Source organism: Seriola dumerili, unplaced genomic scaffold, assembly GCF_002260705.1.
Source record: "Seriola dumerili isolate Sdu_G_001 unplaced genomic scaffold, Sdu_1.0 BDQW01000219.1, whole genome shotgun sequence".
In the NCBI taxonomy this organism is placed as follows: domain Eukaryota; kingdom Metazoa; phylum Chordata; class Actinopteri; order Carangiformes; family Carangidae; genus Seriola; species Seriola dumerili.
Genome location: NW_019174474.1, coordinates 7,180,267 through 7,197,975, shown reverse-complemented (window position 1 = coordinate 7,197,975; position 17,709 = coordinate 7,180,267). Strand labels below are relative to the sequence as shown.

The window sequence follows — 17,709 nt, the reverse complement described above, 5'->3', positions numbered from 1 at the left end:
AGATGATGGGCTTACTTCTCAAATTGAACTTATTTTGAAAAATTAAAAAAAAACACGAATCCCCTCTTTCTTAACCAGGTGTACCATGGAAACTACATGTGTGGCTAGAATCCCTGCGTTGTGCCCAGCAGCAGTCCAGGGCAGGGGTCACTCTATCCCTCCTCAGAGAGTTCACCACGATCAGAGAAGAGGACTACTGTGAGGAGTTGGTCACCATAGGCCTGCCCCTCATGTTTAATATCTTACGTACCACCAAGGTATAGTCAAACTCAAACCTCACTGTGTCTGCTTGTCTTCCTATTCATGTTTTCTTGTGATATAATGCCCCCCTCACTCTTCATTTTCTTCCAGAATGATGCCATTATCCAGCAGTTGGCAGCTATTTTTAGTCACTGTTTTGGCCCAGCACCCCTTCCAGCCGTCCCTGAAATGAAGGCAACTCTTTCAGCACAGTTGGGTAAGGAAACTATGATTCTTGCATGCATATGAACAGACATGGCTCAGTGTTTCTCGAAGTGGAAGACTGTAATGGTTTTATGTTGACATTCTTCAATGGTGTAAGAGCTGCAACTAATTATCTTCATTACTGACTAATCTGCTTATTGTTTTCTTGATTAATATATTCATCCTTTAGTCTATAAAATACCAGAAAATACTGAAAAAATACAACCTAAATTTCCTAAAGCCATGTGCTTGTTTTATGCCCTAAACTCCGAAGATTGTCAGTTGATTATCATGTAAGACAAATACAAGCAGCAAATTCTCAGAACTAAGAAGCTTGAACTAGGGAATAGTAATCAACTTAAATGAGTGGACTCCATGTTTGACAAAAAGTGAATGGAATTGTAAGGAGGTGCTGTTTTTTGTTTTCTGCAGACCCTCACTTCCTGAATAACCAGGAGATGTCAGATGTGACGTTTGTAGTGGAGGGAAAACCATTCTATGGCCACAAGGTGCTGCTGATCACAGCTTCTGACAGGTGAGTGCAGACACATTCACACCGGACAGATGAAAAACATTATCCTACTTGGACACAGTGATTTCTTAAAAAAAAAATCTTAATGGGCTTTGATGAAAATATTTGATTTATTTTAGATTCAAGTCTCTGCTGGCGTCTTCTGGAGCAGATGGAAGCCCCAACAAGGAGGTTGAGATCAGTGACATTAATTACAGCATTTTCCAGGTAACAAATACTAATTCCTATAATAACATTACATTTATGGTGTAAGAATGAATCAAGGTTAATGGGGAAAAAAACTGGAGTGCATAATGTATGACAATAATGGCCCCTCTGACCTATCTGCAGATGATGATGTCATACCTGTACTGTGGAGGAACAGAGTCGCTGAAAACGAATGTGCCTGACTTGTTGGAGGTGAGAATCACTAAACAGATACACACCATCTCTCTGGGTAGTTGTGTGAAAGATTTAGTTCTTGTTGGCACAGCAAAGTGCGTGTTTTGGATTGGAATCTAATGAGTGAGCATATAACAGTGGTGTACACTATATACATAATAACCAACAGCAACCACCTGACCACCTTGGTCCTTCCACATGTTTCTATGCAGTTTCTTTTTGCACAATGAGGTCAGCTAGGTTCAGAATTGTTGCTGTGTATTCCAATAAAGGAAAATTTAATTTGTGCTCACGCAGTTAAACTTACTGGAACTGTAAACAAAGGTAAACATACCAAAAATTACACTCAGAGGTCTATTACATAAGACTAAATGTCAAACTGCTTGCATAAATAACTATTATAATCACGGCAGGTCAAAGTTTGAAAAGGAAATAAAATTGAGACAATGTTTAACACTTGGCACGGGAACTTCAACATTCATCTTTATTTTAAAGTAAATGATTTTCAAATAAATGTATAAAATAAATCATTTGGCACAACTAGGAACATTTCTGTCAGTGTTGATTTGTCTGTTTTAACATGGATGATGAGCAAAACGCTATATTATATAATGTAATAGCGAAGTATAAAAAGCCACACTATTAAAAAAAATCATGTGTCCATGCTTTGGCTTTCTGTGTGTTACTGAATGTCATATGCTTCTGTTTTCTCCTGCAGTTGTTGTCAGCAGCAAGTCTGTTCCAGCTGGGGGCGCTACAAAGACACTGTGAACTCATCTGCTCTCATCACATCAGCCTGGATAATGCAGTCAGCATCTACAAGACAGCCAAGGTAACACACACACTGAGAAGCAATATATATGTACTTTTATGCAAAGAAGTATAGAAAACTTGATTATATAGTAGAGCTGTGTTCTGTTTGCCTCAGTAACTAAGGTAACTGAAAGAGAGAGTTTATGTGAAAATGCATCCTCAGCATCATAATTGAGAGGATTTTAGACATGAAGTTATATGATGTTACACCATCATTTTTTTTATGCGCCAACAAAACATGACCATTACATTGTCCTCTCTCCCTCCCTCCCTCTTCAGGCTCACGGTTCGTTGGAGCTAAGCTCATTCTGTGAAGGGTACTTCTTACAGCAGATGCCTGCTCTGCTGGAGAGAGAGGGCTTCAGGACCCTGCTGTTGGGACCCCCCGCGGCCCGACAAGGGAACAATTCCACTTCTACGCTGGTTCACAGCCGGGGAGACTCACCTCTGGAGGAGCTGGAGGCCACCCTGGCTCAACGACTACGCTCTCTCTACGTCACTTCCCGAGTCTGAGGACAACAGGACGGATGCTGAGAAGAGAGAGGACAGAAATAAGTGGAACTATGTGGCAGCGTTAGAGCGGAAGTTTCCTTTTATCACTGATACAGGATCAGATCTTTAGAGAGATGTCTAAATGGTTGGAGTACAGATGTTTTCTTAGTAACATCTGATTCTGGCTCTGGTAACAAGCAACGTCCACAGTACTTTGACACTGGGACACAGATCAGTGAAATATTTGGCAGCAGTTAGATTTTGCTTGGTGGACAATTCAGTGTCTTTTTTCTGCCAACCACTCCATCTTGACATTTCTTGCAGTGTACAGCATGTTTATGAAGAAGAAAACTGGACAATGTGATGCTTTTCTCCAAGGCTCGGGAAGCTTAACTGGAGAAGCAACAGATGGATGCAACAGGTGGCAACTTTGAATCATGAAACACTGCTGCCCTCTAATGGACAAAACTGGCAAAATCAATAGTTGCCTTGGAGGATTGGGATCAGTGGCACCCTCCTGGTTCTGACTGAAGCTATGTAAAGTGTTAATAGACTGAAGCATCTATAAAAGAATCAAGTGAGGCAGCCATGCTGGACTTTTGGCTTTGTCCCATTTTAACTAATAATGCAGAGTGGGAGGAAGGAGGTGGACTCAGTGCCTCCAGCATTGATGGAAGCTCTGGATTAACAAATGTACTTTTTATGTAACTTCATGTTTTTATTTTCTATTTTAAAAAAAAAAAAAAAAAAAAAGTACAACCGGAGAAACACAACACTTACTGAAGAGTGGGATAGACATTTTCTATTTAATGAGAAAAAAAAAAAAGATGTGAGAGTATTTAACGGGGTGTTCCCTTTTATTTTGTTTGTAATCCAAGCAAATTATTAATATTATTGTTTAAAAGAAGTTGCTTTTGTGTAACTGTTGTTCTTCCAGGTACACTCTAACAGTTAATTAAGCTTATGTATGCTGAGGTTTAATGCTTTTACACAGGTAAAGCACCCGAATCCAACATGGGATTTGGACTCCATAAGGTCTGTTTCAATGCTAATTATTGTAATAAACCTGGTTAACAAACCTTCCAAACCATTCCATTGCCATCTGGTTGTGAATTAGTAAAGACTCACCTGAAATGAGGAAAACATCAGACTTGCAATTGCACAAACCTACAACATGGAAGTCATTACATGTGCAATAAATGAGTAAATAAAATACATCATTACAGGAATTGCTGGGATGGTGAAGTAATGCACTACATTAATCTTATGTGCTATAAAGTCATGACAGCTTTACAACTCTGAGTAATTCCTTTAAGGTCTGCACTTACCCATACATGTAGAAAAAGGAAAAACAAACACACCATAACTGAATGAGTTTATTTGTTTCAGCACTGAAGATGCTCACAGTTATGTTATATGGGGATTACATCAGTAAGTTTTGTTCCTGCTCTGTCAAAAGGCCACTCTGGACCTCAGAATCATTGGATGTCCTTAGTGCTGCTAGCTTCCCATTGTAGAAAACAGAAAGGAGGGTGAACAATAGGGTATTGCTTTGTGTTTGTAGTACTGATATCCACTCCCTGTGCCTCTTCTACTTACAGGTAGAGAGAGCTCAGACCTCTGAGCCTTCCAGAGAGAGGTACAGAGTAAAGGAAGCATCGTTCAAAAACTTTGTGCACAAGATAAGAGGAGGAGGAGGAGGAGGAGGAGGAAGGTAAAGAACAGCGGGAGCAAGGGGACAATAAGAAAAAAAACAAAACAAAACGAAGGCCAGATATAAAAGCAGAGAGGGTGAAAAGTAAGGGACAGAGGGGGGAATTTAAAACATTAAAAAGTAGTTTTGTGGAGAGAGAATCAATGAAGGCTGAGAGAAGGAGTGAGTTTTGGCATGGGACATTAACACTAAAGCCATGCAAAGAAAAGCTCATGTTTGACATGCACACAGCAATACAAGCTAAAAGCATAGAGCAGGAATCCCCAGCATGGTTGAGAAGACAATCAACCCCCAAGGTTTGTCTGTCTATTTACAAAGAGAAGAAGTAGACTGGGATCTGTGGTGTCCTTCTCCTCAGGCCTGGCCTACACGCACAATAATATGAAACTGACAAATATTGATAGAAGAGCATATTCCCTCTCCAAAAAGAGGCTAAGTCTACATTCTTAAATTACTGGTAAATCATTTTTTTCCAAGAGTTCCCACAAGTTCTCTTTCCCTCTTCAGAGAGGTCAGGGAAAGGAGAATTTGTGACTTTGTCAATGTTCACATAATTCTGTTAAAGTCGGACCAAAACAAAAGAAAAGAGTCTGTTTTTTCTTCAAATGTTGCCCCATTTACGAACACACAAGAGGGTAATAAATAACATTCAACTGACCTAACAGCTTTGTTCATATAAATAGCCAAGTAATAATAAATTAGGAATCCAAACAGAGAGATGAACAAACATGAATAAATAAGGACAAAAATACAAAAATATCCACAATTGCATTTATCATGTCATCATTTTTTTTGTTCCTCTACTCCTACTGCTGGTAAGTGAGACTAAGAGAGAGGTATGAATGGAAAACCAAAGACAAAGTGCTGCAGATAACAGGGACCAGGAATGTTTGGATCAGTATTAGGTCAATCAAACAAAGACAGAAATGATGATGTAACAAAAATACACAGAAGAATTTAAAATAACAGTATGTGGCAGGTGCAGGTTTACCAACCTGTCCCTATGGTATCTAAACATAGTGTCACCACTAGACATTTCATTTTTTTTTACATAAGAAATGATATCAGTCTGTACAACAGAATAGATCATTCATTTTAAATACCCACATACCCACCCACGTCCCTCCCCCCAACCCTATACTATCATATCATATCATATCTCCCCCACTGCCCCTGCCCTGTTCTGCTCACACCCCGCTCCTCTCTGAAATCACAATTCCAGTCCGTTTGCAGCAATAGTATTAAGTCTAATAAAGTCAGTTAGTATTTTAAACCCAGTTCTTCACAAAGAAAGTACATTAAAAAGCAAACAAATACAATCCAGCAAGCATCCGCGTCGGCTGTTTGGGCTTTCCACAAAACTCCTCCCCCTTCTCTCCTCCTCTGAATCAGTCAGTTTTTTCTGCATGTCTTCTTTTTGTTGTTGTGGTTGCTGTTGTTGTTGTTGTTGTTGTTCATGTTCTTGTTAATCCATCCCAGAGTTTTTTATGCATACTAAACCTGTGCATGTATGCATGTATATATATTTTCTGTTTGTATGTGTTGTCTTGTAAAATGCTTGTTTTCCAATTAATCAGTGCATCTTGAGCTCGAAAAGAGAGGAAAAAGGGAGCCGGTTGGAGAGGGGAGTGTGCGTTCTTGTTACATAAAGATGTGTGTAGATGAGTTGTGCACATGTGTGTGTTTGTGTGTTTCTAACATGAGTGGGGAACACTAAAGGTATTTTCAACGACTACTGATGGCTGCCAGAGGTGTAGAAGGGGTGCAGAGGGAGATGAAAGTAGAAGTCTGCGTGAAGGGTCTGTTTCCATGGTAACTCCCCACCACCATCCTTTTCTGAGCGCACCTCTAAAAGCAGTCCTCCGTCAACAAATGTCCGTCTCTCTCGGCAAGCTCGGGGGGGCGGTTGGTGGTGGTGCTGGTGGTGCTGGTGGTAGTGGTGGTGGCGGCGGAGGGGTGGTGGTGGAGGGAGGGCGAACGGAGCAGGGAGCAGGAGGAGGGGCTTAATAGGTTTTCTGGATAATTCCTGGTATCAGAAACAAGTCAGGTCATCACACAGATTAGCAGCAAGGGAGCAAAAAACAGAGCAAGGGCCACAGGCGATTCGACTGGTGGGGTGGAGGGGTGAATGATAATGGTGAACACTGAGTGGGTGATGAAAAGGAGAATGGAAGAACAGGAGTGTGTTTGTCATGTAGGTGCAGTATGCTGTTTGTAAAATATCACTTTGATTCTCTCAATATATTTCTATCTATATAAAGTCATTTTATACAAAAAGAAAGGTTCATAAATGATTATATACATCTAGCTATGTACAGATAGAATATTCTCTCTGTGCCGCTGGCTTAAAGTGATACTGGGATGGGTTAGCACTGGCTCGACTACACAGTGTCTCAGTTTAAGACTCCTCCTGTGTCCCCACAGACGCCACCGACAACTTGGCTCTGTCTCGGCCCGCAGCAGGGCATTTGGTGTCATTATTTTCTGGCTCGTGCCTCCTGGCGTGCATGGGCGAGGGGCAGTGCTTGGAGGGCGTGCCAGAGGGGAAGGGCACCTGTCCGTTCTTCTCGTCTGAAAAAAGTTGTTTAATTACGTCAAAGAAGTTACTCAATGGGCTGCCTAGGTACACAGACGGGAAGAGAAGGGGACAAAAAAAGGGAAGAGAGAAGAAAGAGAACAAACAAACTAATAAACAATGGGGTTCACAGGATAAAGACACGGCTGCAGGTAAGACAGAGCAAGCAGTGGCGAGGAGGAGGAGGAAGACCAAACAGACACAGCGAGGATGAGAACTGCTGGAGCAGCCACGATGGGACAGTGTAATGTTTGAGCTCCCATAAAACATGCATTTCTTATAGCACAACCGATGAAAACACACAAGTAGCCATTCCATCAAAAACGAGTAATGATAGCAAATACAGTGCAGCAGATAAGCTTGCATGTGGAAGGTATTGTGCATTTTATGACTAAAGCATGAAACATTCTCCAGTGTTTCTATAAATACTGCATTACTATACTATGGCCTTTTATGCCTTACTATACTACGATGGTTTTTTTACATTTACTGTATTATGACATTTTTATGCCTTACTATAATATGAAGGGATAATATGGCGTTTTATGCCTTACTATACTCTGATGTTTTCTTGAAGTTTTATACGTTACTATACTATGATGTTTTATGTCTTACTATACTATGACATTTTAGGCCTTACTATACTATGACATTTTTATAATGTTTTATACCTAACTATACCATGACATTTTTTTAAATTTTATGCCTTACTATACTATGACATTTTATGCCTTACTATACCTCTCATGTTTTTATTACATTTTATGCCTTACTATACTATGACTTTTTTTCGAAATTTTTATGCCTTACTATACTATGACATTTTATAACTTACTATACTATGAAATTTCATGCCTTACTATACTATGACGTTTTATGCCTTACTATACTATCAAATTTCATGCCTAACTATACTATGACGTTTTTAAGACATTTTATGCCTTACTATACTATGACTTTTTTTCGAAATTTTTATGCCTTACTATACTATGACGTTTTATGCCTTACTATACTATCAAATTTCATGCCTAACTATACTATGACGTTTTTAAGACCTTTTATGCCTTACTATACTATCACATTTTTATGACGTTTTATGCCTTACTATACTGTGACAATTTTGGAAATTTTTATGCCTTACTGTACTATGACTTTTTTTTTTTTAATTTTTATGCCTTACTATACTATGACATTTTATGCCTTACTATACTATGAAATTTCATGCCTTACTATACTATGACATTTCATGCCTAACTATACTATAACGTTTTTCGAAATTTTTATGCCTTACTATACTATGACGTTTTATGCCTTACTATACTATGAAATTTCATGCCTAACTGTACTATGACGTTTTTCGAAATTTTTATTCCTTACTATACTATGACATTTTGATGACGTTTTATGCTTTACTATACTGTGACATTTTTAGAAATTTTTATGCCTTACTATACTATGACGTTTTATGCCTTACTATACTATGAAATTTCATGCCTAACTGTACTATGACGTTTTTCGAAATTTTTATCCCTTACTATACTATGACATTTTGATGACGTTTTATGCTTTACTATACTGTGACATTTTTAGAAATTTTTATGCCTTACTATACTATGACGTTTTATGCCTTACTATACTATGAAATTTCATGCCTAACTGTACTATGACGTTTTTCGAAATTTTTATCCCTTACTATACTATGACATTTTGATGACGTTTTATGCTTTACTATACTGTGACATTTTTAGAAATTTTTATGCCTTACTATACTATGACGTTTTATGCCTTACTATACTATGAAATTTCATGCCTAACTGTACTATGACGTTTTTCGAAATTTTTATCCCTTACTATACTATGACATTTTGATGACGTTTTATGCTTTACTATACTGTGACATTTTTAGAAATTTTTATGCCTTACTATACTATGACGTTTTATGCCTTACTATACTATGAAATTTCATGCCTAACTGTACTATGACGTTTTTCGAAATTTTTATCCCTTACTATACTATGACATTTTGATGACGTTTTATGCTTTACTATACTGTGACATTTTTAGAAATTTTTATGCCTTACTATACTATGACGTTTTATGCCTTACTATACTATGAAATTTCATGCCTAACTGTACTATGACGTTTTTCGAAATTTTTATGCCTTACTATACTATGACTTTTTTTTTGAAATTTTTATGCCTTGCTATACTGTGACTTTCTTTCGAAATTTTATGTCTTACTATACTATGAAATTTCATGCCTTACTATACTATGACGTTTCATGACTAACTATACTATGACATTTTTCGAAATTTTTATGCCTTACTATACTATAACGTTTTATGCCTTACTATACTATGAAATTTCATGCCTAACTATACTATGACATTTTTCGAAATTTTTATGCCTTACTATACTATGACGTTTTATGCCTTACTATACTATGAAATTTCATGCCTAACTATACTATGACATTTTTCGAAATTTTTATGCCTTACTATACTATGACGTTTTATGCCTTACTATACTATGAAATTTCATGCCTAACTATACTATGACATTTTTCGAAATTTTTATGCCTTACTATACTATGACGTTTTATGCCTTACTATACTATGAAATTTCATGCCTAACTATACTATGACATTTTTCGAAATTTTTATGCCTTACTATACTATGACGTTTTATGCCTTACTATACTATGAAATTTCATGCCTAACTATACTATGACATTTTTCGAAATTTTTATGCCTTACTATACTATGACGTTTTATGCCTTACTATACTATGAAATTTCATGCCTAACTATACTATGACGTTTTTCGAAATTTTTATGGCTTACTATACTATGACGTTTTATGCCTTACTATACTATCACATTTTTATGACGTTTTATGCCTTACTATACTGTGACATTTTTTGAAATTTTTATGCCTTGCTATACTATGACTTTTTTTTTGAAATTTTTATGCTTTACTATACTATGACCTTTTTTCGAAATTTTTATGCCTTACTATACTATGACGTTTTATGCCTTACTATACTATGAAATTTCATGCCTAACTATACTATGACGTTTTTCGAAATTTTTATGCCTTACTACTGTATACTATGACGTTTTATGCCTTACAATACTATGAAATTTCATGCCTAACTATACTATGACGTTTTTCGAAATTTTTATGCCTTACTACTGTATACTATGACGTTTTATGCCTTACAATACTATGAAATTTCATGCCTAACTATACTATGACGTTTTTCGAAATTTTTATGCCTTACTACTGTATACTATGACGTTTTATGCCTTACAATACTATGAAATTTCATGCCTAACTATACTATGACGTTTTTCGAAATTTTTATGCCTTACTACTGTATACTATGACGTTTTATGCCTTACAATACTATGAAATTTCATGCCTAACTATACTATGACGTTTTTAAGACCTTTTATGCCTTACTATACTATCACATTTTTATGACGTTTTATGCCTTACTATACTGTGACATTTTTCGAAATTTTTATGCCTTACTATACTATGACTTTTTATTCCTAACTATACTATGATGTTTTATGCCTTACTATACTATGATGTTTTATGCCTTACTATACTATGACGTTTTATGCCTTACTATACTATGAAATTTAATGCCTAACTATACTATGACGTTTTTAAGACATTTCTTGAAATTTTTATGCCTTACTATACTATGACTTATTTTTTTGAAATTTTTATGCCTTACTATACTATGACGTTTTTTGAAATTTTTATGCCTTACTATACTATGACGTTTTATGCCTTACTATACTATGACGTTTTCGAAATTTTTATGCCTTGCTATACCTATGACGTTTTATGCCTAACTATACTATGAAATTTCATGCCTAACTATACTATGACGTTTTTCGAAATTTTTATGCCTTACTATACTATGACGTTTTATGTTTTACGCCTTACTGTACTGTGACATTTTTCAAAATTTTTATGCCTTACTATACTATCACATTTTATGCCTCACTATACTATGAAATTTCATGCCTGACTATAATATGACTTTTTTTCGAAATTTTTATGCCTTACTATACTTTGACTTTTTTCCAAAATTTTTATGCCTTACTATACTATGACATTTTATGCCCTACTATACTATGAAATTTCATGCCTGACTATACTATGACGTTTTCGAAATTTTTATGCCTTGCTATACTATGAAATTTCATGCCTAACTATACTATGACGTTTTTTGAAATTTTTATGCCTTACTATACTATGACGTTTTATGCCTTACTATAATATGAAATTTCATGCCTAACTATACTATGACATTTTTAAGACCTTTTATGCTTTACTATACTATCACATTTTTATGACGTTTTATGCCTTACTATACTGTGACATTTTTCAACATTTTTATGCCTTACTATACTATGACTTTTTTTTCGAAATTTTTATGCCTTACTATACTATGACATTTTATGCCTTACTATACTATGAAATTTCATGCCTTACTGTACTATGACGTTTCATGACTAACCACCCATGACTATGACGTTTTATGCCTTACTATACTATGAAATTTCAGGCCTAACTATATTATGACATTTTTCAAAATTTTATGCCTTACTATACTATGACGTTTTATGCCTTACTATACTATGACGTTTTATGCCTTACTATACTATGACGTTTTATGCCTTACTATACTATGACGTTTTATGCCTTACTATACTATGACGTTTTATGCCTTACTATACTATGACGTTTTATGCCTTACTATACTATGACGTTTTATGCCTTACTATACTATGACGTTTTATGCCTTACTATACTATGACGTTTTATGCCTTACTATACTGTGATGTTTTTCGAAATTTTTATGCTTTACTATACTATCACGTTTTTATGACGTTTTATGCCTTACTATACTGTGATGTTTTTCGAAATTTTTATGCTTTACTATACTATCACGTTTTTATGACTTTTTATGCCTTACTATACTATGAAATTTCATGCCTAACTATATTATGACATTTTTCAAAATTTTATGCCTTACTATACTATGACGTTTTATGCCTTAATTTACTATGAAATTTCATGCCCAACTATACTATGACGTTTTAAGACCTTTTATGCCTTACTATACTATGATGTTTTTATGACGTTTTATGCCTTACTATACTGTGATATTTTTCAAAATTTTTATGCCTTACTATAGAATGACGTTTTTTGAAATTTTTATGCCTCACTATATTATGACGTTTTATCCTTTACAATACTATAACATTTTTAGACATTTTTATACCTTATTATACCATAAAGTTTTTTTTTTACATTTTTATGCCTTACTATACTATGACATTTTATGCCTTACTATACCATGACATTTTATGCCTTACTATACTATGACATTTTTATGATGTTTTATACCTACCTATACCATGACATTTTTTGACATTTTATGCCTTACTATACCTCTCATGTTTTTATGATATTTTATGCCGTACTATACTATGACTTTTTTTTCGAAATTTTTATGCCTTAGTATACTATGACATTTTATGCCTTACTATACTATGATATTTCATGGTTTACTATACTATGACGTTTTTTGAAACTTTTATGCCTCACTATACTATGACGTTTTATCCTTTACAATACTATAACATTTTTAGACATTTTTATACCTTATTATACCATAAAGTTTTTTTTTACATTTTTATGCCTCACTATACTATGACATTTTAGGCCTTACTATACCATGATATTTTTATGATGTTTTATACCTACCTTTACCATGACATTTTTTGACATTTTATGCCTTACTGTACTATCACGTTTTTATGACATTTTATGCCTTATTATACTGTGACTTTTTTCAAAATTTTTATGCCTTACTATACTATGACGTTATCATGACATTTTATGCCTTACTATACTGTGACGTTTTTCGAAATTTTTATGCCTTACTATACTGTGACATTTTATGCCTTACTATACCTCATGTTTTTATGACATTTCATGCCTTACTATACTATGACTTTTTTTCGAAATTTTTATGCCTTACTATACTGTGACATTTTATGCCTTACTATACCTCATGTTTTTATGACATTTCATGCCTTACTATACTATGACTTTTTTTCGAAATTTTTATGCCTTACTATACTATGACATTTTATGCCTTATTATATTATGAAATTTCATGCCTAACTATACTAGGATGTTTTTAAGACCTTTTATGCCTTACTATACTATGACGTTTTTCGAAATTTTTATGCCTTACTATACTATGACGTTTTTATGACATTTTATGCCTTACTATACTATGACGTTCTTTGAAATTTTTATGCCTCACTATACTATGACCTTTTATGCCATACTATACTGTGATGTTTTTTTGACCTTTTTAATGCCTTACTATACAATTACTTTTCATACCTCATTATACTGTGACGTTTTTATGACCTTTTATGCCTTACTATACTATGATATATTAATGAAGTTTTTTGACTTATTATACTATGACCATTGTTTGATGTTTTATACCTTACTATATTATGATGTTTTTATGCCCTACTATACTATGTCATTACTATGACGTTTTTCGAAATTTTTATGCCTTACTATACTGCGACGTTTTTATGATATTTCATGGTTTACTATACTATGATGTTTTTTGAAACTTTTATGCCTCACTATACTATGACGTTTTATCCTTTACAATACTATAACATTTTTAGACATTTTTATACCTTATTATACCATAAAGTTTTTTTTACATTTTTATGCTTTACTATACCATGTCGTTTTATGCCTTACTATACTATGACATTTTAGGCCTTACTATACCATGACATTTTTATGATGTTTTATACCTACCTATACCATGACATTTTTTGACATTTTATGCCTTACTGTACTATCACGTTTTTATGACATTTTATGCCTTATTATACTGTGACTTTTTTCAAAATTTTTATGCCTTACTATACTATGACGTTATCATGACATTTTATGCCTTACTATACTGTGACGTTTTTCGAAATTTTTATGCCTTACTATACTGTGACATTTTATGCCTTACTATACCTCATGTTTTTATGACATTTCATGCCTTACTATACTATGACTTTTTTTCGAAATTTTTATGCCTTACTATACTGTGACATTTTATGCCTTACTATACCTCATGTTTTTATGACATTTCATGCCTTACTATACTATGACTTTTTTTCGAAATTTTTATGCCTTACTATACTATGACATTTTATGCCTAACTATACTATGACGTTTTTAAGACATTTTATGCCTTACTATACCTCTCGTGTTTTTATGACATTTTAGGCCTTACTATACTATGACGTTTTTATGACGTTTTATGCCTTACTATACTGTGACGTTTTTCGAAATTTTTATGCCTTACTATACTATGACATTTTTTGAAATTTTTATGCCTCACTATACTATGACATTTTATCCTTTACAATACTATAACATTTTTAGACATTTTCATACCTTATTATACCATAAAGTTTTTTTACATTTAATGCCTTACTATACCATGTCGTTTTATGCCTTACTATACTATGACATTTTAGGCCTTACTATACCATGACATTTTTATGATGTTTTATACCTACCTATACCATGACATTTTTTGACATTTTATGCCTTACTATAACTCTCATGTTTTTGACATTTTATGCCTAACTATACTATGACATTTTTTTGAAATTTTTATGCCTTACTATACTATGACATTTTATGCCTTATTATACTATGAAATTGAATGCTTAACTATACTATGACGTTTTTAAGACATTTTATACCTTACTATACCTTCTCATGTTTTTGACATTTTATGCCTATGACTTTTTTTTGAAAATTTTATGCCTTACTATACTATGACATTTTATGCCTTATTATATTATGAAATTTCATGCCTAACTATACTATGATGTTTTTAAGACCTTTTATGCCTGACTATACTATGACGTTTTTCGAAATTTTTATGCCTTACTATACTATGACATTTTATGCCTAACTATACTATGACGTTTTTAAGACATTTTATGCCTTACTATACCTCTCGTGTTTTTATGACATTTTAGGCCTTACTATACTATGACGTTTTTATGACGTTTTTCGAAATTTTTATGCCTTACTATACTATGACATTTTTTGAAATTTTTATGCCTCACTATACTATGACATTTTATCCTTATCCCTTATCCCTAGACATTTTCATACCTTATTATACCATAAAGTTTTTTTACATTTAATGCCTTACTATACCATGTCGTTTTATGCCTTACTATACTATGACATTTTAGGCCTTACTATACTATGACATTTTTATGATGTTTTATACCTACCTATACCATGACATTTTTTGACATTTTATGCCTTACTATAACTCTCATGTTTTTGACATTTTATGCCTAACTATACTATGACATTTTTTTGAAATTTTTATGCCTTACTATACTATGACATTTTATGCCTTATTATACTATGAAATTGAATGCTTAACTATACTATGACGTTTTTAAGACATTTTATACCTTACTATACCTTCTCATGTTTTTGACATTTTATGCCTATGACTTTTTTTTGAAAATTTTATGCCTTACTATACTATGACATTTTATGCCTTATTATATTATGAAATTTCATGCCTAACTATACTATGATGTTTTTAAGTCCTTTTATGCCTGACTATACTATGACGTTTTTCGAAATTTTTATGCCTTACTATACTATGACGTTTTTATGACATTTTATGCCTTACTATACTATGACATTCTTTGAAATTTTTATGCCTCACTGTACTATGACGTTTTATGCCATACTATACTGTGATGTTTTTTTGACCTTTTTAATGCCTTACTATACAATTACTTTTCATACCTCATTATACTGTGACGTTTTTATGACCTTTTATGCCTTACTATACTATGATATATTAATGAAGTTTTGTGCCTTATTATACTATGACCATTTTTTGATGTTTTTATACCTTACTATATTATGATGTTTTTATGCCCTACTATACTATGTCATTACTATGACGTTTTTATACCTCAGTATACCATGATGTTTTTTATGCCGTACTGTTCCGTTTTCATTACTTGATATACAATGTTGTTTTTTTGACTTAGTATAGTATTTCATTCTTATAATTTACTACACTATGATGTTTTTTATGACTTATTAAACGACTACTCATTATACCATTAAAGAAATATGGACTTCTTTACCCTGACACCACAGTAAATTTGTTTAAAATATAAACTGTGTGCTGCACAAAAGAATAAGTGTGGGGCGTTGTCTGTGTGCCTGAGCAGGACTGGCCAGCCAACAGTAGGACAGGTGATGGAAGAAGGACAATGAAAAAGCTTGGAGCTTCAAGACAAAGTTATCCTTGAAAATTAAAAAAAATCAGTGTCTCCTCCACTTTTGCCAACCCTAATCACGCATAGAGTTTTTGCAGACATCATTATAGAACAGCAACTTGAACTTGAAGTCAAACTCATGAGATTTCACTACAATAGAGTCAAAACTGTGATGATTTGCACTTAGGTCATAAATACTGTTTAATCTGACAATAAAATAGGTGGATATGCTAAATTCAAAGTTCATTTGCCATAAGCACATTGAGAGAGAGAGAGAGTGTGGATTTGTGTGTGTTTGTGTGTGTGTGTGTCATGTTTTTATGACATTTCAGGCCTTACTATACTATGACGTTATCATGACATTTTATGCCTTACTAAACTATGAAATTTCATGCCTAACTATACTAGGATGTTTTTAAGACCTTTTATGCCTTACTAAACTATGAAATTTCATGCCTAACTATACTAGGATGTTTTTAAGACCTTTTATGCCTTACTAAACTATGAAATTTCATGCCTAACTATACTAGGATGTTTTTAAGACCTTTTATGCCTTACTAAACTATGAAATTTCATGCCTAACTATACTAGGATGTTTTTAAGACCTTTTATGCCTTACTAAACTATGAAATTTCATGCCTAACTATACTAGGATGTTTTTAAGACCTTTTATGCCTTACTAAACTATGAAATTTCATGCCTAACTATACTAGGATGTTTTTAAGACCTTTTATGCCTTACTAAACTATGAAATTTCATGCCTAACTATACTAGGATGTTTTTAAGACCTTTTATGCCTTACTAAACTATGAAATTTCATGCCTAACTATACTAGGATGTTTTTAAGACCTTTTATGCCTTACTAAACTATGAAATTTCATGCCTAACTATACTAGGATGTTTTTAAGACCTTTTATGCCTTACTAAACTATGAAATTTCATGCCTAACTATACTAGGATGTTTTTAAGACCTTTTATGCCTTACTAAACTATGAAATTTCATGCCTAACTATACTAGGATGTTTTTAAGACCTTTTATGCCTTACTAAACTATGAAATTTCATGCCTAACTATACTAGGATGTTTTTAAGACCTTTTATGCCTTACTAAACTATGAAATTTCATGCCTAACTATACTAGGATGTTTTTAAGACCTTTTATGCCTTACTAAACTATGAAATTTCATGCCTAACTATACTAGGATGTTTTTAAGACCTTTTATGCCTTACTAAACTATGAAATTTCATGCCTAACTATACTAGGATGTTTTTAAGACCTTTTATGCCTTACTAAACTATGAAATTTCATGCCTAACTATACTAGGATGTTTTTAAGACCTTTTATGCCTTACTAAACT

At 33.6% G+C, this 17,709-nt stretch overlaps 2 protein-coding genes across 2 annotated transcripts in view; one reads left to right on the top strand and one right to left on the bottom strand.

Moving 5' to 3' along the window:
* abtb2 (ankyrin repeat and BTB domain containing 2) overlaps window positions 1-3,858 on the top strand; it is a 44,004-nt gene extending 40,146 nt beyond the window's left edge. Inside the window, exons 11-17 of the mRNA XM_022754442.1 lie at window positions 79-257; window positions 352-457; window positions 877-979; window positions 1,096-1,183; window positions 1,307-1,375; window positions 2,076-2,189; window positions 2,450-3,858. Of these exons, the coding sequence (XP_022610163.1) occupies window positions 79-257; window positions 352-457; window positions 877-979; window positions 1,096-1,183; window positions 1,307-1,375; window positions 2,076-2,189; window positions 2,450-2,683 (893 nt within the window). The 3' untranslated portion in view covers window positions 2,684-3,858. The remainder of the gene's footprint in view (window positions 1-78; window positions 258-351; window positions 458-876; window positions 980-1,095; window positions 1,184-1,306; window positions 1,376-2,075; window positions 2,190-2,449) is intronic.
* A 2,916-nt stretch (window positions 3,859-6,774) lies between these two features.
* The window catches only part of LOC111228590 (serine/threonine-protein kinase BRSK2-like), a 171,084-nt gene continuing 160,149 nt past the window's right edge, over window positions 6,775-17,709 (bottom strand). Inside the window, exon 20 of the mRNA XM_022754570.1 lies at window positions 6,775-6,995. Coding sequence (XP_022610291.1) covers window positions 6,775-6,995 — 221 coding nt within the window. The remainder of the gene's footprint in view (window positions 6,996-17,709) is intronic.